We start from the raw sequence: 24,080 nt of genomic DNA, 5'->3' as shown, positions 1-24,080 counted from the left end.
GCTACATCACTGGTTTTGTCAGCTGTTACAGCCGAAAACTCTGTGCCTTTAATTTCTTTTCTAATTTCCACTTGGCAGACTTGAAGCATGCATTGGAGGAGATCATTCTGGATGGTTTTAAAGATGCCTTTGAAAACTTGTGTTTTCTAAATGCATCTTTAATATGGACTCTTTAATTATGCACCAAAGGTAATCAAAGCACAAAAAATGCTAGGATTGCTAAATGATTAAGTCTCATCCAGTCAACTGTCATCTGAGGGCAAGTTCCAATGCGTCACAGAAACAAATACAGTTAATAATTAGATTTAGTGTGTACCTATTATCAGTACCTTTTTGGTTGTGTAATGCCCTGACATTCTGTACCCACAGTCAAAGTGGGTAGCTATATTTACATTGTCCAGACTTGCCAGATTGAAAATGTTAGTCACATTAACCATAGAAAGTTCGTGTTTCCTAATTTTGTTATAGAGATGGACAATATCACAGACTGCTTGCTTAGTCCACAACAGCTCTCCTTCATATAATAAGAGGAATACAGAATAAGACATTTTCTATATCACAGCCACACAGGTATTCCTGCTTGCTGTACAGTTTGGTGTTGAATTTTCTATTGAACTGGTGACTTTTCATTTTAACTGTCCACTAAACTGTTAAAGCAGGAGTCTGCCTATCTTGCCTCTTGATTTCTAATTTTTCTTCAAACTAAATTCACTATAGCATTTGCTAAAATGATAAACACAACACACAGTAAATAGTTACTTCACTTGTTGCCACATGAGAACTGATAAGGAGGTGTGAGAACCCCACTTTGTTTGAAGATCTGACAGTCTTGGTTATCAGGTTGCCCTCCATTCAGAGGCTGTTGCATGCAGCGACTGTTATTGACTTGTAAATAATAGATTTCAGCTATCAGTCGTCCTTTTGAAACTTATTGGCAGATCTAGATTTCAGCTAGAAACTAGCCATTCTCAATGCACTATCATTTTTGATCAATGCATGTAATGCCTGCTGGTCGGGCTTCATTCGCAGTTCATTGAATACTAATGTTTGCAGAAGGCCTACCCCCTTCCCAGCTCCATCAGCCCAGGTGGCTGCTTTTAGTAATTGATAAACAATAATCAGTCTTGCTGTGGTTGTGGGACCGTAGGTTTGAATGTCTGAGTAATTTTGTGCGTGTGTGTGTACGTACTTCAAATAAAAAAAAAAGCAAGAGCTCAAAAGCTAGTGTGGATACTATTTTCTGTTATGTGTTTCTATGCTCTGCACATCAGTCTGCTATAGATAGGGACCATATAGCATCTATTTTTCTCAAAACTTAGCACCTGTTTGTGTCAAAATTCACCTCCATTTTCTTGTTTGTAAATGATTAGTTGCACAAATTTAAAAGGTTGTCATGCTACATGAGTGAAGACAGACAAAGCCTTACTTCTGTGAAACTGGCTGTAAAAAAAAAAAAGGAGCTGATTGGGAACTTTTTGTCTGGAATGTTTGTTTTTGCAAAAACTTCAACGGCTTTTGTTTCGAAATGGCCTTTATTTTCTTCACTTGAATGTATTTAAGCTTTCAAAAACTGATTGTTTTGTGAAAAAGCAGCAACATTTTCCGACTGGTGAACTAAATGTGTCTGCAATTTAAGGAGTTTCTGGACATTACTTGTCTTTTCCCACCCATTTCAATGATTAAAATTTCTGTGCAACTTAATTTCGACCTTTTGTGGGCTTTCATAGCCATGCAACCCATGCTTGGCAATGCTGCAGGTAGAACTGACAAGGTACTTAGTATAGAAGTACTGATAGCACAGCAGTAGAACCGAAAGTACCAGAAATTCTGTTATAATGGTAGGGAAAGAATTTCGGTGCAGTCGAAAAACGACAGATTTTGTTTTCTGAGCGTTACAGTGCAGAGTGTGGGCACTATATAGCCACTATCGCAAACAAACCATAATTTTGACTGCCATAGGTGTGACGAGCAGTTTTGGGAAACAAGCCCCACCTCCCATTTTGTAAGGCAGCAGCCCACACGTGTGTTCTGCAAAAGCAGAACTGACACATTGTCAAAGGGATTGCCAATCTCTTCAGGTATTGTAAGGATCGTAATCAAAATTTGTGATGGATCAGCGTTATTCCTTTCACTTATTTCAATATAAGAAAACAACGAGCACTGCACAATACAAAGCATTCAGGAACAGCAACTGCGCAATTGCTTGTTAAGGTTGGTATTGTATTGTTAACAACCTAGTTCAGGCCCGACCTCTAGTGGTATATGATGCAGGCACAGTTTGAAACATCTGCCATCTAATTTTACATGTTAAAATTGTGCACATTATTCCAACATTTGAACCTTAGCTAAGAAACAAACATATGCGTTTCTTTGTTATAAAATAATAGGTGGCATGGCTGAGTACTACGTTGCATTAACTGGCTTGTATCTCCCTTCAATTGCCCACAATTGACATGGCAGCAGAGCATTGTGCGCATTGATACAGCCTTGCATTCATGTACTTTTTATTTTGCAAACATGTTCTTATGCACATTATCTTTCCAAACTGGGCTTCGCCAGATGATGTACGATATCAGTAACTGAAAGCTGGTTAAATTTTTGATATTGATATGTAGAAAATATAGCTATTTTAAACTGTCTCTGATAAAATAGTTCATCTGGATACAATTTGCTATGAAAAAGCATCTATTAAGTAATTTCACGTTTTGAGGCAAAATCACATGTATTTTGCGTTTATTGCACAATGCTAATTTTTCCGGTCCCTAGCTGTAGGTAAGTGGTTTCCTTTCCCTTATTTTACAAATTCAAAGCCACGCTTAATTACATAATTTCTGTAAAATGCTTCTGTATTTATTTGTGTTGTGCATTTGTTAGTGCTATAAACTAACCCAAGAGAACAATATTTAACACAGTATTGTGTTTAATAGTTTCCACATCATCATCATCATCATCATCATTTAAGACTGATTATGCCTTTCAGCGTTCAGTCTGGAGCATAGCCCCATTGTAAAATTCCTCCACGATCTCCTATTCAGTGCTAACATTGGTGCCTTTTCTGATTTTAAACCTATTACTTCAAAATCATTCTTAACCGAATCCAGGTACCTTCTCCTTGGTCTGCCCCGACTCCTCCTACCCTCTACTGCTGAACCCATGAGTCTCTTGGGTAACCTTGCTTCTCCCATGCGTGTGACATGACACCACCATCTAAGCCTGTTCGCCCTGACTGCTACATCTATAGAGTTCATTCCCAGTTTTTCTTTGATTTCCTCATTGTGCACACCCTCCTGCCATTGTTACCATCTACTAGTACCTGCAATCATCCTAGCTACTTTCATATCCGTAACCTCAACCTTGTTGATAAGGTAACCTGAATCCACCCAGCTTTCGCTCCCATACAACAAAATTTCCACATAAGCAAGCTATAAAAATAACTTGCAGGTAAAGGAACAAAATGTCCAGAATCAAAAGGCAGATTGAACAGTATTTTTGCCGGTTTATGTAATAGAGTCTGTACTGAGCATTTAAAATTTCAAAAGGAATGTAGGAAGTAACAGACATATGTAGACTTTAGGAGACCCAAATGACTCTTACTTTAAAATGATGACTTCCTGTTGAACATATTTGAGAGTTGCACAAATTTGCAGCACCTGTCGTATTAATATTGTGGTATGCTTTGTACACCCACCTACTGCCATAGAATTAACCTCCTATGTTGAAATTTGGCACAGTACAAGGACAAAGTTTGAGGTTGAAAAATTGTGTCAAGCCACATCAAACAGTAAGACAAAACTGTAGTCTTTGACATGATGTGCAACTTTTATAATTTTGAAGTTCCTGTTGTTGCTTTCTCCTTTACTGTGGAATATATGTATCTAAAGTATATTTGTGCTACAATGTTAATCTTACAATCATTTTCAGCTCCTGCCCGAATTGCATCATTTTCCCAAGTTTTACATGAGGCTCTAGACTCACATGTGGCACTTGCATGCATTTCTATTGGCAACCCAACACCAAATGTTTGGTGGCAACATGGGAAGGAGATTCTGAAAACTGACTCCAGATTTAGAATATCCAAGAACTCTCTTCTCATTGCAAGTAAGTAATTAACTTTCTTCAAGATTTCTTATTCCATTTCATTTCTATTTTTGCATATTTCTTGTGTTTCATAAATAATGAAATTCCTATGTTGAAACAGTATTCTTTCAAAACCAATTAGATACAATGAATCAATATCCACAGCAACTATCACAGTTCCAACATTGATGGAATTTTAACCAAATTTGTGAAGACTAATAATAGAGTAATGTATTAGTGACATCGAGCTGATTTCTGTAGTAGTTACCATAACTGAAAACACTGCAAATTAAGGTAAGCAATGTGAAACAAATGCAGTTTGTAACCTCCCCCTCACTTGCCGACCTTAATGACAGTGAAAAATGAAACCGCGTGTACCTAATGGGAGTTTTGGAAAAGCAATCGTCACCGAAGTTAACCTGTCGGTAAAGAGGGAGGAAAGGGTTACATCTAAATGAAAGGAAATGTACTAATGAAACTGGTGGAAATTAATTTTGAAAAGGGGTAAAGTTAATAAAGAAAGTAAATGTGCAGCCATTACGTTAACAATTAACTAGCGGTAATTAGGTATTTGAGATTTGGGGGAAATCACGGTCGCCAGTCCTAAGGACAATTACTATAGTAACTGAAAAAGAAAGGTTATTACACATATAATTAGCACTAGAAGCGTGGCAACTGAAGGTTGACACGTGTAGTGTGAAAACTGAAAGTTTGTCAGAAGTAATAAATTTCGCTACACCCTGACTTAATTTAGCAAAAGAATTAATAAAGCAGGAAAATCGAAAGTTAATTCAGTGACTGAAGTTAATAGTGAGCTTTCTTTCTGAAGCACATCGAAATTCAGTAAAATACGGCTAGTCTTGGACTACCTCAACAATCATTTCAAAAAACTACTTGAATCTACGCAATTTGGAAATAAGAGATTTAACTTTGAACTTGAATTAAATGATTCTGAACAATTAACAATAGTAAAATTTAGTACGTACCAAGCTGAGCTGCAGTCACAGGTAAGCTAAAATACGATAACAAAACTCGCACTCTTAATTTGTGCTTGTGTAATCTGAATATTGTAGCCAGCTAACTGAACTTTGAAATTAAAGCAGTGAAATAGAATTAGCTATATTACTTTAGTGCTGGCGTTTAAATTTCAACGACACTTGGGTTCATTTCGGAAAAGGAAGGGACCCTGCTTGGTAATGCAATTGGGACAATGAGCAACAAAGGTTCATGCTAAGTTGCTGTTATTATAGTTACGAAAATGGTACAGTTTGAAAAGCTGAGGTCTGCCATACAGTTCTAAAACTTTACTTGCTTCCAGTCTTCCTTGTTGGTTGATTGAAGGTTTGAAGCCGTCGATCGAGGAGGTGGCGACAGTCAATCATTGTCGGCCGTCGCTGTTGCAGAAGCTGGATGTTGGCGCGCCTTCTTCTCGACACGGTCACCAGACGAAACGGGCTCTTGATGTGCGCTAGTTAATGTTTCCCGTCCGCGATGCCATGTCAGAAACTATTATCGCAAGTCGAGCGCAATTACATGCTGCCAAACCCCGAAAGCGCGGCAACTCGCGGGAGCGTCACACAACACACACCTGCTCCACTCGCTACTCCCGCCAGACTCCTTCCCTCAGCCCGCGCTCCACGCGGCAGAGTTAACACTACCAAAGATCCTACACACTTTGATTCTTCACACGACCTATCGATGTAATCGTTCGATAGCAGTTTTCCCTAGGCAAGACCCAGCGTAAAAATACAAATAATATTTACGAAACAAACCAATTATACATCGACATAAATGCATAAATATACAAATAGTAAAACAATTACAATATACAAAGAGACAGAAATGTCATATCTTGAGGTAACAAAGCAAGGAAAAAAAATAGTACAATAGATGGAAATAAGAGGATATGCATTTCCGGCGTTACAAGTTTAACAGCTAGTAAAATGCCTGTGATTCCACAAATTTGGCATCGTGTAAGTTTCTGGAGAAACAAAGTGACAAATTTACACAGTCATTAACTAAACATAACTACTGTAACTAAGAGATAAACAGCAGACTGAATAGAGAAAAATTAAAAAATTATGCGGATGTTACTGCAAGTTATTTTAACCAGAGTGATCTATTCACAAATGAAGATCAAAACAAACTCACTCTCTCTATCTATCTCTCTCTCTCTCTCTCTCTCTCTCTCACACACACACACACACACAAATGAAAGTGATGTAATTACAGCCAACACAGTGGAATGCAAACTCTTCCAAGGAAATCTCTCATTGTAATGTTTTCGGCAAAATGTTCATGTGAATACAAGGAGAATGAAAATTTAATGAATAGAGGGGGGAGGGAAAAGACACAGTCAGCTAGAAACCATTAATCTTCGTATATCCATATTTAAACTGGATGAAGGTAAGACACAGCTGGTATAATTTTTATTAAAAATGAAATTGCTCCATCTGTACATAAGGTTTTTTATTTACTTCACTACTAGTTTCGGTGTTGCGTCAGCGCCATTTTCAGGCCTATACACTTTGCTGAAATCAGTGTGGCTCAGTCTAGAAGTCTGCGGCGAGATCAACATGTGCTCCACATGGATGGTGGGCAGTAACTAGTGTTGTAGACTGTGTAAGAACTTAGTAACATTGTGGGAGATCATGCAGGGGCAGCAATCATTTAGCACAGATGGTGGTATAGATAGAGCAGCAGGTGTCAAAGTGGAGATATTGCTGGTGGGTGGTAGGTTTGATATGGATGGAGGAGTTGATGTTGGGACTTCAGAGGTGCAGATCGACATTGAGCAAGGTGGCTTTCTTGAGAGGACCAGGTGAAATGAATAGGGGAGAAGATGATGAGATTGTGGAGGACTGTGGATAGTGTCCTCACCTTCGATCCAGATCATGAAGATGTCATCAGGTGAGGAGGTTTAGGACTCTGGATGGTTAGGAAGGATTCCTCTAGATGTCCCGTGAATAGGTTGGCATAGGATGGTGCCATGCAGGTGTCCATTGCTATACCAGGGATTTGTTTGTAGGTGATGCCTTCAAAGGTGAAGTAATTGTGGGTGAGGATGTAGATGGTCGTGGTGACCAAGAATTAGGCTGTAGGTTTAGAATCCATGGGGCATTGGGAAAGGTAGAGTTCAGCAGTGGCAAGGACACAGGCATTGTAGATGTTTGTGTCAAGGAAGGTGGCATCAATAGTGATGAGCAGGGGCAGGAACTATGGAGAGCTGATGGAGGAAATAGTCGGTGCCTTTCTATAATAGGGTAAGTTTTAGGCAATACACTGAACGTGTTGGTCTACAAGAGCAGAGATTCTTTCACTGGAAAGGGGAGGGGGGGGGGGGGGGGGCACAGTAACTGGCCACAATGGGGCATCCTGGGTGGTTGAGTTCATGGACTTTCGGAAGCATGTAGGAGGTAGGAGTGCAGGGATTGGAAGAGGTGAGGAGAGAGAGGGACTCGGGAGAGGTTCTGAGATGGGCCTAAGGATTTGAGGATAGACTGGCGATCCTGTTGGATTTCTGGAATGGGGTCACTGTGGCAGGGTTTTTAGGTGGACGAATCTGACAGCTGGCACAGTCCTTCCACCAGGTAGTTTTTGTGGTTCAAAACCACAGTGGTGAAGAAGCCTTTATGAACTGAGTCAACCAGTGTTGAACCTTGCGTGACTCAGTTCACTCAATCCAAATGTGGTCCTCCCCCAATGTTAACACACCAGAATTTCTTAACCTCAAACCTTGCCTCACCAACATTCCCAAAATCCCCCAACATGCAAGCTAACCCTTCATCCAGAGAAAGAATTGCAGCCCACCACCTAAAAAGTGATCTTGATCTTATAATCCTACCAGCTGACAAAAGCTCCGCCGCTGTGGTATATATACTCTTCTTCCTTTCTGTAATGGTGTTTGGAGGCGGCACTTATTAACAATTGAAAGTTAATTTTGTTCTGCTATAGGCATTGCCAAAAGTGTAGTCAGTTGCTTCTTTCTTTCCTTTTAATCTTGTAAGCCAAAACTAAATGTTTGCTGCATGCCTGTTTGCTAGATTTGAAGAAGGAGAATGAGGGAAACTACTCATGCTACGCAAGAAACTTGTTCGGTGAAGATAAAATAAGTTACAAGATCATTATAATTTTGCCTCCTGAAGTTCCCTTACTGGAAGTTATTGGTTCTGACCATCACAGCATTAAACTACAGTGGACTTCTCCGAAAGATGGAGGTGCACCAATTTTAGGTATGTATTTACTTACGAGTGCAAAAATTATCTAATAGTTAGCTGAGTACAATACTTTTTATCAACATTGTGCATTATAATCAGTAAATAATATATGGCGAAAGCCCACATTACAGGGAATGTAAAATCTGTTGGGACCTCTGAATTAAAACAAAAAAGATTTGTAATGACAAGTAATCACAGGGAGACACTGTAGACAGGGGTGACAAATATGTCCTCATAATTGGCTCAGTTGGGACGAAATGTAGACAGTGTAAGTTATTTAACTTAATCTCCACAATAATCACATAACACAGGTCATATTCATTTGTATCAAGAAAGTAGGAAGTAACTGTTGCTAGGTCAACAATGCAGGAGTCTACAGGGGGCAGGCACCTAGTGCCACACACCTGTGTCACTTCTGTTTAAGCTCTCAACTGTGAACTATCACCAACTGTTGTTTCTACCTGGCAGGCTTTTGGCTTAATGCTAGATTCACACTCTATAGTGTGCTCCATGTAAATATTTGTAGAAAAGTTGCTTTGCTCTTAACCCTTTTGTTTGGCGACACGGAATTGTGTGACCATGTGTGACCAAAAGGTGTTGATAAGCTCTTTGTGAAGCTGTCTCCTTTTGGCACTAGAGATTTCTGTACCTAGAATAATTAATTTTTCTTAGTCTTCTGACTGGTTTGATGTGGCCGGTCACGAATCCATCTCCTGTGCCAACCTTTTCATCTCAGAGTAACACATGCAGCCTACATCCTCAATTATTTGCTGGATGTATTCCAGTCTCTGTCTCCTACGGTTTTTGCCCTCCAGCTCCCTCTTGTACCACAGAAGTCATTCCCTGATGTCTCAACAGATGTCCTATATCCTGTCCCTTCTCCTTGTCAGTGTTTTCCACATATTCCTTTCCTTTCTGATTCTGTGCAGATCTTCCTCTATCCTTACCTTATCAGTTCACCTAATTTTTGAACATTCATCTGTAGCACCACATCTCATATGCTTCAATTCTCTTCTGTTTTGGTTTTCCCACAGTCCATTTTTCACCACCATACAATGCTGTTCTCCAAATGTATATTCTCAGAAATTTCTTCCTCTAATTAAGGCCCGTGTTTGATACTAGTAGACTTCTCTTAACCAGGAATGTGCTTTTTACCAGTGCTCGCTTGCTTTTGATGTTCTCCTTGCTCTGTCCATCGTTGGTTATTTTGCTGCCTAGGTAGTAGATTCCTTAACTTCATTTACTTCATGACCATCAATCCTGATGTTACATTTCTCACCATTCTCTTTTCTGCTACATCTCATTACTTTTGTCTTTCTTTGATTTTCTCTCAATCCATATTCTGTTCTCAGTAGACTGTTCATTCCATTCAGGAGATCATGTAATTCTTCTTCACTTTCACTCATTATAGTAATGTCATCAGTGAATTGTATCATTGAATCCTTTCACTTTGAATTTTAATTCCACTCCAGAATCTTTATTTTATTTCCATCTTTGCTTCTCCAGTCTTTCCTTCTCATCCTGTCCAGTAAGTCTCCCCTGACACGGAGTTCTGGGTGAATTTTCTGAACTGTACCCCTTTTCCTAAACCTCTCCAGTCCTTTTCCGTCACCCCTCTTCCTTCCCCTTCAACTCTTCTGCCAGAAGAAGAAACCACTGGCTCCAAAAGCTTGTAAAAGTTAATCCTTTGTGTGTGTGTGTGTGTGTGTGTGTGTGTGTGTGTGTGTGTGTGTGTGTGTGCACTCTGCTGCTGCCCCTTGGTGAGTTGGTCTTTTTTATCTATCTGTTTAAATCATTTTGTAAGTACTCTTTCACATTACAGATTGCATCTGTCTACAGGTGTCTGCAAGTTCAGGTTCTTTTCTTCGGCATCTCTGTGATATTCTCCCATGGGTTAAACAAATACGTAACCATTTGTACTGCCCTCTTCTGTATATGTTAAATATCATTTGATAGTCCTGTTTGGTATTGATGTAAGAATCACTTACTGATCTTATGTGAATAATACCATGAACTACCAGCCTGGAGGTTGTGCACACAGTTTTCCCTTCTCTAATCAGATTCCATGTTCACTTAAGATTTCTTCCTCACTGCTGCTGTGGATTTCATGCTCACATGGATTAAACACCTCTGCAGTTGTCAGTATTTTCATTTCAGTACCATTTTTGGGTGTGTTCTTTTTCACAGTCAGCATGTTTTTAAAATATTTGTTTAGCTGGTGGGATCAAATTCTGGATTGCAGATCGATCTTTTGATCTGGCACAGTAACATTTTTTTAATGTGAAATCACTTCTTTAACAGGAAATCATTTTTATCATCTCTTTTTCTTTGTAGTGGATATACACTTGTCCGTTTTATTACAACTAACGTTTTCCATTTTATGAGCTTTAAATTAACATTCACACACTTTTCTTGTAGTCTGCAATTACGCTTCATGCAAAATATATGTTTCACAATGTATTTTGAACATTTCATATCCAACAAAATATTTGATTTAACCATTTTTGAGGACTGAGATGTGCCATTGCACTTAGAGAGCCCTTGATTGCACTCTTATATCAGCACTGCAACCATGGTGAGAAACACATAAAAATTAAATTGTCACACGTACATGCATTGTTTTTAGACAAGTGAATGTTGTCCTTGGAGACTGCCTCGATAGTATCAGAAACATCCATGCAATGGCAGCATCGTGTAGAAGTCAGTTCAAAGCATGCCAAATATGAGATATGTGCATGAAATCAGAGAAACAAAAAGCAATACAGAGAAGCTGTGAGCATAAGGAAAATGGTGTGAATGGATAAAGACAGATGGAGCTTGGGTATGGGATGCTTGCAGCATTAGTGCCATGTGAGCTGTGCCTGGGCTTGAGTTAAGGGGACATGGAATCGACAGCTTCACAATGTAAAATTGTATGTGATATAAGGTATCTTTTCTCAGAATCTATATTAGTTAGAGAGTTAATTTTTTTTACAGTTTATACACTATGTGTCCTGTCAATGTTGAAACAATGATACTGTAAAATCTCGATCGAAGGCTCGAATGTTAAATTTTTACTCTATGAGCTACACTTTTCGTATTATTGCCTGTAATTTTTTGTTTTGCAGGTAATGGGCATAATACCATTTCAGTACATTTCACATTATCTGTCCAATCACTCACAGAAAATTTGACAGTTCTATTTTCAGTAAAAATCTGAGAAAAGGTACATTAAAGGTGGAAATGAAACTGACAGGAAATTTACTTCAAAGTTGAAATAGCCCTGGTCTGCAGCTACAGTCTTCATCTTTGAATGCTTTCCAAAATCTTTTCACAGCGCCTCTTTTCATCATCTGTGCCTTCTTTACTAAACTTTTGAGAGAGCTGTCTGCATCTCGTATCCTAGCCTGATCTAAGACCAACTTGACACTCACCATCTGGGAGCCAATGGGAATTCCCAGTAGCTCAAGAACCTGGAATTTTGTGACCATGGTTAAATGATGCGACAGCATCATATACACCAAAATGAAGTGTGTTAAAACCCACAAACACTGTTTTTGGGAGATGATGCCATGTTACACTGTCAAAGTTTCATTTGGGTTTTGTGTTCTTCAGGAGGTTTACATCAAACAGATCCCTGAAGACTGGTTTAATTTCCTCCATTACAGCCACTAGTAAACTGTGGTGATGACTGTAATTCTCTACTGTTGTTTTTTCCCCAATTATACAGGGTGATTCAAAAAGAATACCACAAATTTAAAAATGTGTATTTAATGAAAGAAACGTAATATAACCTTCTGTTATACATCATTACAAAGAGTATTTAAAAAGGTTTTTTTTCACTCAAAAACAAGTTCAGAGATGTTCAATATGGCCCCCTCCAGACACTCGAGCAATATCAACCCGACACTCCAACTCGTTCCACACTCTCTGTAGCATATCAGGCGTAACAGTTTGGATAGCTGCTGTTAGTTCTCATTTCAAATCATCAATGGTGGCTGGGAGAGGTGGCCGAAACACCATATCCTTAACATACCCCCATAAGAAAAAATCGCAGGGGGTAAGATCAGGGCTTCTTGGAGGCCAGTGATGAAGTGCTCTGTCACGGGCTGCCTGGCGGCCGATCGATCGCCTCGGGTAGTTGACGTTCAGGTTTCATAACTAAACTTTTTCGTAGGACTCTCCATACAGTTGATTGTGGAATTTGCAGCTCTCTGCTAGCTCTGCGAGTCGATTTTCCTGGGCTGCGAACAAAGGCTTGCTGGATGCGTGCTACATTTTCATCACTCGTTCTCGGCCGTCCAGAACTTTTCCCTTTGCACAAACACCCATTCTCTGTAAACTGTTTATACCAACGTTTAATACACCACCTATCAGGAGGTTTAACACCATACTTCGTTCGAAATGCACGCTGAAGAACTGTCGTCGATTCACTTCTGCCGTACTCAATAACACAAAAAGCTTTCTGTTGAGCGGTCGCCATCTTAGCATCAACTGACGCTGACGCCTAGTCAACAGCGCCTCAAGCGAACAAATGTACAACTAAATGAAACTTTATAGCTCCCTTAATTCGCCGACAGATAGTGCTTAGCTCTGCCTTTTGTCGTTGCAGAGTTTTAAATTCCTAAAGTTGTGGTATTCTTTTTGAATCACCCTGTATTTACACCAACTGTTCTGATCATCAGGACATAACCCATGAGTAGGATGTTCATATGCAGAGGCATTGAGGAAAAACAGTGCCCATACAGCTTTCCTCATAGCTTACACATCACCTGCCATTTGCCTGATTGCTAGACCATAACAGTTCTGAATATAGTCTATTGCAGCATCAGTCAGCCTCCCGTTACCATCCAATTTTTTTCCATCACTTAGCATTTTTCCTTTCATTGTCATCTTTCGACATGTAAGTCTAGCTCCCATTCTTTTCTGAACATGCTTCATACTATCAAGCTTCTGTATCTCAACATTTCCATATGGTTTACTTTCCATAACATGCTTCAAGGCTTTTGAATCACCGTCCCCCAAATAATGCAAATAATATACATTATACCACTGAGAAATGTGATCCAGCAACCTCCATACCACCACTATTGCCTGAGTAATTTGATGTACACTTATCACTATGTTAGTTGCTCAGTTCATTTGTACAGTGACAGTATTTTGACGTAATAGCCATGTCTATCACCTTTCCATTGTCAACATTTGTAGTTGTAACAAGCCGTTGTTGGAGGTATGACCCTGTTTCTGCTGTGTGCTCTGCAGCAGAGTGTGCACTGATATGAAACTTTCTGGCAGATTAAAACTGTGTGCCTTACTGAGACTCAAGCTCAAACTTGCTGCAGAGTAAAAATCTCATTTTGGAACACCCCCAGGCTGTGGCTAAGCCATGTCTCCACAGTATCCTTTCTTCCAGGAGTGCTTAATTCTGCAATGTTCGCAGAAGAGCTACTGTGAAGTTTGGAAAGTAGGCAATGATGTACTGGCAGAACTGAAGCTGTGAGGACGGGAGGCAAAGGTCCCGAGTTTGAGTCTCGGTCCGGCACACAGTTTTATTCTTCCAGAAAGTTTGAATAACATGGTATTTGCGGCTTCATCTTGCTACAAAACACTTCTCATTTTCTCAAATATCATCTGTTACTGAAAGTGCTCTATAAACAGTAGGTGTCCACTCCCCCCCCCCCCCCTTACCCCACCTGTACACAATACCTGGATATGTGCCCAGCACCAGGGTCCCAGTGCACTATGCCTCAAATAGTCTGCCAACAACAGCTATGTGGGCCAGCCACCACATACCACCTGTGGTGGGTTGCAAGACTAGTGCGCACAGCACGTGGTTTCTTATGCTGCCTGCTTGAGCCATCCTCCACACAGAGACAGCACAGCCAGCATTCCTTCTCACATTGTTTTCTACTGTTTATTGAACTGTTTCCGTGTTTTGTCATTTACTCCAGCGTGAATAAATAAACTTGTTCTCAGTGGCCACACTATAGGTTGTATCTAGCATTATTACATACTTGGTGATAAGTGTGGTGTTTGTTTCTTTTTGCTCAGTCTATTTGATTGTTCTGTCAGTCCACATGTTCATGGAGGCAATGCTCAAATCCCTTCTTGAGCAACAGCAACAGGCTCTTATGGTCACTATCACAAATTTGTCTGCCACGTTTACTATGTGGGGTTCTGTTCTATCAGCATACCTGGCACTTTTTCCTCCCTTACAATCATGTGGTCGAAGATTGGAAGGCTCACAAGAAGCGGTTTCAGCAACACTTCCTTGCTTTTGCTGTCACTGATCTGCACATCTGTAGAACTCTATTCTTTTTATTTCCTCTCAGATTTACCAGTTGTTAGGCCAGTTAGCCCAGGAATTAGCATCGCTTTTGTTCAACGAGATGTGTAAGTTGTCGTCCAATTATCACCACTAGCAAACACATGTCATTGCAGTGTGTGTCAAGCTCTGTTGTCATAAACAGCCCCACCTGTTCTACTGGGCTCGGGAGGCCATATTCCATGGCCTCAGTCACAAATGTCAGTTTGTCACCAATGCCCATCATGATTCCTATGCTGATTCAGATTTCTGTGATACCACCATACAGTTGGCTCCTGACAAGGAGCAGCATCAGTGCACACTACGGTGTGAGAGTCCATCTTTGGCTTAATTGTTAAATACTGCTCAATGTTTTGAGGTATTTCATGCTGCTGATGATCAAATTGAGGCGTATGTTCCTGGTCATCAGGTGTCAGTTAGTTCTTGTGGGGAGTACAACGTGTCAGCTGTACAAATGTAGCAGCCTAAGTACTGCACTAGAGAGCAACATGCCAAACAACAACAACAACAACCACTGCCATGGCTGCACTCAGTGCTCCCATCTTGCCCATACTGTTTCACGCAACATGACAAGCTGTGTGCCCTAAGCGCTGGATGACTTACAACAACTGTAGGAAAAGAGGACATATAGTGTATGTGTGTCGTTCCCAGTTCTCTTCTGCAGATGTGGACATGGATGTCAATTGTGTGTCTCCAGTGCTTACGAATGATAAAAAGCTGTTTATTGAAGCATGGGTGATGGACGAAGTGCTCTGACTACAGGTGGACAATGGTGCAGCTGTGACATTGCTGAACTCACAAGCTTATGTGAATTTGGGGTCCCCAACATTGTCTACAGTTACTCAGGGTTTGGTGAGTTACAACATGCAGTGTATTCCAGTTTCGGGGCACTTTACAGCTACCACTGGGTGTCAATCCATGGTTTGATCCTTCCAATCTCTGGTTGTGGATGATTTGTTTGGTCAGTATGCTTTTGGTGCCTTTGGTTTTTCTGTTTCAGATGAGATACATCTCACCAGTGGTTAGATTCTCTGTGTTCTGAGTTCTCTCTGGATTAGGTTGTGCCACTAATTTTAGGGCCCACATTACCCTGAAACCTAAGGGGCAGCTGTGTTTTTTTCCAGGCATGCCCTCTTCCATGTCCTTGCATGATCAAGTGAAATCAAAATTGGACAGGCTGACGTCATTGTGTCACACATTCTATTATATCAAGTGAGCTGTCTATCACCCTCGTGATGGTTAAAACACCAAAGATCAGCTTTACCTCTGCGGTGACTTTACAGTTTCCATTAACAGTTAATATCTCGTTGACACCTATCCTTTGCCCCATCAGGCTGAGTTAATGCCCAAACTCGCCAGGGGCTGCCATTTCTCCAAAATTGAAACCTATATACAGGTTCCATTGGATGAGTTTTCAAAAAATTCCTTGTCATTAACAAACCCTTCAGATTGCACCAATATCAGCACTTTCTATTCAGTGTGCCTAGTGCCCTTGTGATTTTTCTGCATTTTTTGGAACAGTTGATGATGTCTGTTCCAGGAAGCATCAACTATCTCAATGACATTGGGATGACAGAAGCATCCTTGGAAGAGCATTTACGCAACTGATGCTCCTTGTTCATGGTTTTATATACAGCAGGGTTGATGTTCACTTGGCCAAGTCACACTTTTTTCACCCACACATTGTTTATTTGGGGTTTCTAGGGATTTTGTCTATCTTACCATTCCACTGTCAAAGAACTCAAGGCATTTTTAGGGAAAATTGCTTATTATCACAAATTTGTTCTGGGTGTAGCCCCATTGTCCCAACCTCTCCACAAATTGCTCCACAAAGACTTTCCTTTTTGATGGATGCTGGCCTGCAAACACTCTTTCACATTTTTGATATCCTAATTACTTTCTGCTCCTTGATTGGCTACCTTCCATTCTGTCCACCAGCTGTTTTTGGCTGCAAATGTCTCTCAATATACCCTCAGGGCTGTTCTTTCACATCACTATGAGGATGGTTCTCAGTGTCCAATAGCTTAAGTATCACAAACGCTCATCTCCACTCAGAAGTGCTACTCCTAAGTTGAAAAGGAAGCACGTGCTATTGTCTAAGCCCTCAGGAAGTCAAAGCCCTCAGCAAGTTTCATGTATTCTTGTATGCGTCAAAGTTCCACCTTATTACTGTCCACAAGCCCTTGGTGTCATTGCTTAATCCTTCTGCTTCATTGCCTGACAAAGCAACACATCACCTACAGTGTTTGGTCTCGTTTATGTCTCGCTAAAACTATGAAATACATTTTCAGCTTACTGTGCAGCATGCCAATGCCTATGTATTGTCCCACATTCCGATGGGTCCAGATCCTTCTTTTGATCAGGATGAGATCCTTCATTTTCACTTAGATGTTGAGGTTCAATGTACAGAGGAAGATTTTCCTATTACAGGTTCATGGATTGCAGCTGCTAATGCTGCCAATCCAGTTTTGCACTGAGTTGTTCAGCATGGCTTCTGATCCTTTACATAACTATTTTGCTCTCCTTCATCACCTTTTTGTCATGGATTTGTTCTCTTAGCTATGGATGGACTGTCACAGGATTGTGATCCTGACCACTCTATGGTGGGATTCTCTTCAGCTCCTACATCAGGGACACTGGGAAGAAGGGGGGTATCTCTCATACCAAGTCATCGGCCCATCAACATCTGTTTTGGCTTGGCATCTATGGTGACATTATGCATCTTGTCACAGCCTGTTCTCAGTATGATACACAACAGGCAACACTGCAGGTGATGCTCCACACACTGAGCGTCTGTAAGAAAGAATCCATGTTGATTTTGTGGGACCCTTCATAAATTCTTATTGGCTGTTAAATGCTGATGCTTCCCCTGAATTTCCATATATTATCCGTAGCAGACGAGGCTATGGTTCAGATCCTGTCAAAAAAATTTCTAGTGAAGGATAGCCTAATACACTTATGACAGATAACATTCCACAGATTGTGTCTCAGACCTTCTATGATTTCTTCAGCCACCAAGGCATTTGCCATGTGACTGCTTCGCCTTTCCATCCCCAATCTAACAGTGAGATGAAACAGCTTGTTTGCATATTCAGGATTCAAATGAAAAACTACATTGCTGAATCTTCCATGGACTACACCTTGACACTCTCGAGTTCCTACAGGTTAACGCTGGAGGGGCAGCGAGATGTTCCATAGTCACCCGCTACATTCCCTCCTGAAACTGTTCATGCCATCCCACCAACATCCAGTGGTGCGGCCCTTATTGCAGTTTGATCCTGACTCCGCCGTCTGGGCTTAGAGGGGTCAGCTGCCGACCAAAATGGTTTCTAGCCATTATCCACAGTTGTTGCGGCTGCCGCCTCTCTATGGTGGCACCAGTAAGGGGCTGGTGGTTCACCAACATGACAGCTGTTCTCTTGTGCCACAGCGAGGGCAGCAGGTCTGCCGTCTCCACCTCCTCCCTCAGCATCTGTCTCGGTCTCTCGGGGGATCCCTGCTGAAAGAGTGGACCCACCCACCTTGTGGATGTTGCCATCTCCTGCCTCTCCTCTGGGGTCCGGCACCTGCTGGCCCTTCCTGTAATGCTTCGGTACAACATTTGTGCCTGCCACCAGCTGGGGTGGCACTGTCATATCCTTCACCACTGGTGTGTTCAGCAACCCCTCCCGAGTGGCCAGCACCTTCACCACCGGTGCAGTGCGCTCATGTGGAGGGTCCAGACATTGAGATTCCACTGTTACTGTCATCACATATGGCATATACTGCAGAGACTGCAGTTTTGTCATCAGTCACCCTGATGCCTTTCCCCAATATGGGTCGTGTGCTGTAACCCTGCACACAAAACCTGAATATGTACTGTGGTGTCAGGCCACTGACATGCTACACTACAAACAGTCCACCTGTGGCAGCTGCACACATCGGCCACCGGAGGCCATTTGCAGTGGGTCACGAGACTAGTGTGCATGGAACAACATCAGCCATGCTGCCCACCAGAGCTCTTTCTATATAGACAGCACAACCAGTGCTCCTCCTCGGGATGTTATCTACTGCCTCTTGTACTGTTTCTATGTTTGTCGTTTATTTGAATGTGGATAAATAAACTCTTATTCTTAGTGGCCACATTATTGGTTGTGTGTAGCATTACAATACACTCAAACTCTCTCTCTCTCTCTCTCTCTCTCTCTCTCTCTCTCTCTCTCTCTGTGTGTGTGTGTGTGTGTGTGTGTGTGTGTGTGTAGTAGGTTGCATCTTCATCATGCAATTAAGTCAAATAAGTCAACTATTTTTATTTAGTATGATTATTTATGACCCTGTAATCACTGTTTTCAGATGACTTTTGGGTTCTGTAGATGTTATTTTCACAGATTAAAAAAGACATAACATCAAGTAAAATCAGTGTAATGTTTTACCTCATGAGAGGAATTCCTACACTACTGTAATTGTACTGTCATTCAAATAGTAGTTTCTTTGATGTCTTGTATGCAACACAGCACAGTTAAAATGTGAGATAACAGTTTACTGTGATTATTCAGGTTACATGCTGAGCTACAAAAGAGATCACGGAAACTGGCAAGAAGTTAATTTAGAAGCTGAGAAGACTACCCACACGCTGGAAGATCTAAGCTGTGGAGGAACTTACCATGCATTTATTTCTGCACAAAATAGAATTGGCAACAGCCCACACAGTGCCATACTCACTGCTAAGACGAAAGGTGCAGGTTAGTAATTAATTATTTCTTAGTGTCTTCTTTTATACTATATCTCGTTTCAGCACTTATACAATTATACATAACTTCAAGAAAGTAATGTGTTCATAAAAGAGCTTATTATATCTTTAAAAGCAACTAATGGAAACTCCACATAGGAATATCAACAGTGTAGGAAAAGATAGATTGCTACTTACCACAAAGAAGGCACATTAAGTTGCAGACAGGCACAATGAAAAGTCACCCTCATCAGCAAAAGAGAAAAAGAGAAACACACACCATTTAGACACACAGTCAAGCACGGCTCACACACACATGACTGCCAACTCTGGCAGCTCAGGCCAGAATACCATTCTGGGAGTTGGTGCCATCGCTGTACACACAGAAAGATGAAACTGCTCACCTACCGTTATGCTGGGAGTTTATCATTTAAGATAGAATTTTAAGAAATTATAACATCCAGACTGTGTTTTGACTAATAACCAAGATCAGTGGCCATTTGTGTGTTAAAGATGATCAGAGGCTGAGGAAGCCCTGTGTTTAGAAGATTTCATGCCTCTGTGGCAAAGCATACGTTAACTATTTGTACTGTTGAGGACAGGTGTGTGGAACATTGCCGCCACACGAGATTATAACAGCCTGAAAAATCTGCAGTGGCAGAGCATTGTTTAGTACAGGGACACACAATGTAATACACAGTATATCAAAAAGAATCATCTGATTTTTAAAAAATCATAACTATTATGTTATTTGACATTTGTGCATGAACAATGCACTGTTGGAAAGATAAAACTCTTGAGTTTTACATGGTTCCCGCTAGTTAGCAGTGACATCTGGAAGTGTGGGAATTTATAAATCAAAAGATTACTAACGGTGGATCAAGCGCACTGGACCAAATGATTCAGCCTTACATTACTGCCCTCCAAGGTCACTGGACATGACTGTACATGTAGTTCCTTCTCTAGATTGTCGCACAGATGACAAAATGGTAGATATCGAAATAGACGACAGAGGGATAGAGAAACAATTAAAATCGCTCAAAAGAGGAAAGGCCTCTGGACCTGATGGGATACCAGTTCAATTTTACACAGAGTACGCGAATGAACTTGCCCCCCTTCTTGCAGCGGTGTACCGTAGGTCTCTAGAAGAGCATAGCGTTCCAAAGGATTGGAAAAGGACACAGGTCATCCCCATTTTCAAGAAGGGACGTCGAACAGATGTGCAGAACTATAGACCTATATCTCTAACGTCGATCAGTTGTAGAATTTTGGAACACATATTGTGTTCGAGTATAATGACTTTTCTGGAGACTAGAAATCTACTCTGTAGGAATCAGCATGGGTTTCGAAAAAGACGGTCATGTGAAACCCAGCTCATGCTATTCGTCCATGAGACCAGAGGGCCATAGACACGGGTTCCCAGGTAGATGCCGTGTTTCTTGACTTCCGCAAGGCGTTCGATACAGTTCCCCACAGTCATTTAATGAACAAAGTAAGAGCATATGGACTATCAGACCAATTGTGTTGTTGGATTGAGGAGTTCCAAGATAACAGGATGCAGCATGTCATTCTCAATGGAGATAAGTCTTCCGAAGTAAGAGTGATTTCAGGTGTGCCGCAGGGGAGTGTCATAGGACCGTTGCTATTCACAATATACATAAATGACCTGGTGGATGACATCGGAAGTTCACTGAGGCTTTTTGCAGATGATGCTGTGGTATATCGAGAGGTTGTAACAATGGAAAATTCTACTGAAATGCAGGAGGATCTGCAGCGAATTGATGCATGGTGCAGGGAATGGCAATTGAATCTCAATGTAGACAAGTGTAATGTGCTGCGAATACACAGAAAGATAGATCCTTTATCATTTAGCTACAAAATAGCAGGTCAGCAACTGGAAGCAGTTAATACCATAAATTATCTGGGAGTACGCATTAGGAGTGATTTAAAATGGAATGATCATATAATGTTGATCGTCGGTAAAGCAGATGCCAGACTGAGATTCATTGGAAGAATCCTAAGGAAATGCAATCCGAAAACAAAGGAAGTAGGTTACAGTACACTTGTTCGCCCACTGCTTGAATACTGCTCAGCAGTGTGGGATCCGTACCAGATAGGGTTGATAGAAGATATAGAGAAGATCCAACGGAGAGCAGCGCGCTTCGTTACAGGATCATTTAGTAATCGCGAAAGCGTTACGGAGATGATAGATAAACTCCAGTGGAAGACTCTGCAGGAGAGACGCTCATTAGCTCGGTACGGGCTTTTGTCAAAGTTTCGAGAACATACCTTCACCGAAGAGTCAAGCAGTATATTGCTCCCTCCTACGTATATCTCACGAAGAGACCATGAGGATAAAATCAGAGAGATTAGAGCCCACACAGAGGCATACCGACAATCCTTCTTTCCACGAACAATACGAGACTGGAATAGAAGGGAGAACCGATAGAGGTACTCAAGGTACCCTCCGCCACACACCGTCAGGTGGCTTGCGGAGTATGGATGTAGATGATTATTTCTTGTGGAGGTTTATAAAGGACTCTGTTTATTTGCCTCCATTACCAACAAAGTGAATGAACTGAGAGATCACATAACAGGCCAGCTGTCATAGCTGTGACTCAAGACATGCTCATTACAGTGTAGGTACAGTTTGAATTCTGCATTGACATATGCCATGCATCTCAAGGGGGGCATATTGAATGCCTATGAAAAGATATGAAAAAAACATTTTTTGAGTTTCTTGTTCATTAGAAACAGGATTAATTGTATATGTTTATTAGTTTCAGAAATATATATGTGCCAAATCAGATGATTCTTTTTGATACACCCTGTTTTATGAGATTGTGAGGAATGGGAATTCTGACAACAGCTGTAAAGATACAGTGGAAGGACAGAAGAAAATAGGAAAGAGAAGAATAAAAATGTTGGCTGAAGTGGATAGAGGAACATACCTGACTACAAAGCAGTTGATGTGGAATAGGACTGTGGAGACAACAGTGGTGTTAAGAACCTGCCAATTTCCTGAACTCATTATAATGATGATGGTGGTGGTGGTGGTGGTGGTGTGGTTGCTGCTGCTTCCTGTCACTGTGATTGTGTTCTGTAGGAATCCATTGAAATTAGATGAGCAGTGGTTCTTACTACTCCCCTGAATACATTGTGGAACCCTGTTCTGATCTGCATTAAAATACATTCTTTGACTCAGTTGCCAGAATATTTTGACATTTATGGCAGTGGTTCCTCGATTTTGTTTGCCTTTGTCACTGGCAGTGCTGCTCCTGCCTTTGGGGCAGCACTTGTGACCCTTAATTTATGTGCAAGTACTCTTTGCTGACCTATAATGGCACCAGCTCCAGTGCGGCATCTGTTTGATGGAACTTACTGGCAGCAGCATCTCACCTAAAGATGATGGCCAGTTGATCCATTGAAATATTGTGTAAACTTTACCTGTGAGTCTGGCTGCACTCCCAAGAAAAGTATCAGTGTATCAATGGTGTGCCTCCAGGTGCTTTGTCAGGTTGTTGTTTCCATTTTCTGTGCAATATTTTGGTGACTGACCCAGCCGTCATCTTCAGGTGTTGCAAGTTTTGCTGTTATGTGTACTCACTGGCTGGACTCAACCAGACTGTGAACTATTGTTCTCATGCTGTTATTTATAGCCGAGTTCAGTTCCTGATGTCCACTACACCTTTTGATAAATAGAATGCTGGACCTCTAGCATTATTTAAATTGGAACCTTTATCACTGTTTATTACATTTTCAGAAACTTTTATTGTGATTTATATCTTAATTATGCTGTCCCTGAAACTCGTACAAAAGCCAGGATTTATTTTTACTAATTTATGATGGTGTGTACTATAACAGCAAACACACAGTAACAACTCCTAACTAATATGATAAAAGTTCAAAATAATTTTATATCTGTTGGTACAAATGTTCTTGATGTGTGTTCGCATTTTCAGCTGTTTTGAATATTTAGTTTATCATTGACAGTCAATAAGATAATAAGTGTTTTTGGGTGCTCATCAAATTTTTACTTTCAGAAAAGATAGACCAAAGAATTTGCATTAAATTTTGAAACTTCCTGGGAGATTAAAACTGTGTGCTGGACCAAGACTCGAACTCGGGACCTTTGCCTTTCGCGAGCAAGTGCTCTACCAACTGAGCTACGCCAGCACGACTCATGACCCATACCCACAGCTTCAACTGTGCCCGTACCTCGTCTCCTACCTTCCAAACTTCACAGAAGCTGTCCTGTGAACCTTGCAAACTAGCACTCCTGGAAGAAAGGATACTGCGGAGACATCGCTTAGCCGCAGCCTAGGGGATGTTTCTAGAATTAAAATTTGTTTGAAAAATGGAATAAAATGCAGCCCCACACTCGAAATGTTGACTATGGTTTTGGGGAATCTGCTGTTAGTAAGACAAGAGTTTACGAGTGGTATAAACATTTCAAAGAGGCTTCCTGGCAGATTAAAACTGTGTACCCGACCGAGACTCGAACTCGGGACCTGGAAGTTTCATATCAGCGCACACTCCGCTGCAGAGTGAAAATCTCATTCTGATTTCAAAGAGGGTTGAGAAGGCATTGAAGATGACGACCATTTGGATGCCCTAGCACATCAAGTACTGACCACAGTGTGAAAGAAGTAAATAAAATGGTTCTGTAAAATTGCTGAATCCCCATCAGAGACGTCGCTGATGTCTACCTATCCTTTGGCTCATGCCAAGCAATTTTTTTGGATGTTTTGGACATGTAATGCACAGTTTATTT

At 41.0% G+C, this 24,080-nt stretch overlaps 1 protein-coding gene across 1 annotated transcript in view; it reads left to right on the top strand.

Annotated features, from left to right (window-relative positions):
* Positions 1 to 24,080, top strand: part of LOC126144870 (Down syndrome cell adhesion molecule-like protein Dscam2) — a 549,485-nt gene that overhangs the window by 420,780 nt on the left and 104,625 nt on the right. Inside the window, exons 26-28 of the mRNA XM_049915521.1 lie at positions 3,922 to 4,098; positions 8,121 to 8,309; positions 19,134 to 19,319. Of these exons, the coding sequence (XP_049771478.1) occupies positions 3,922 to 4,098; positions 8,121 to 8,309; positions 19,134 to 19,319 (552 nt within the window). The remainder of the gene's footprint in view (positions 1 to 3,921; positions 4,099 to 8,120; positions 8,310 to 19,133; positions 19,320 to 24,080) is intronic.

This window comes from Schistocerca cancellata, chromosome 1 (genome assembly GCF_023864275.1).
Source record: "Schistocerca cancellata isolate TAMUIC-IGC-003103 chromosome 1, iqSchCanc2.1, whole genome shotgun sequence".
Taxonomy (NCBI): Eukaryota; Metazoa; Arthropoda; class Insecta; order Orthoptera; family Acrididae; genus Schistocerca; species Schistocerca cancellata.
This window is presented reverse-complemented; position numbering and strand designations above follow the sequence as displayed.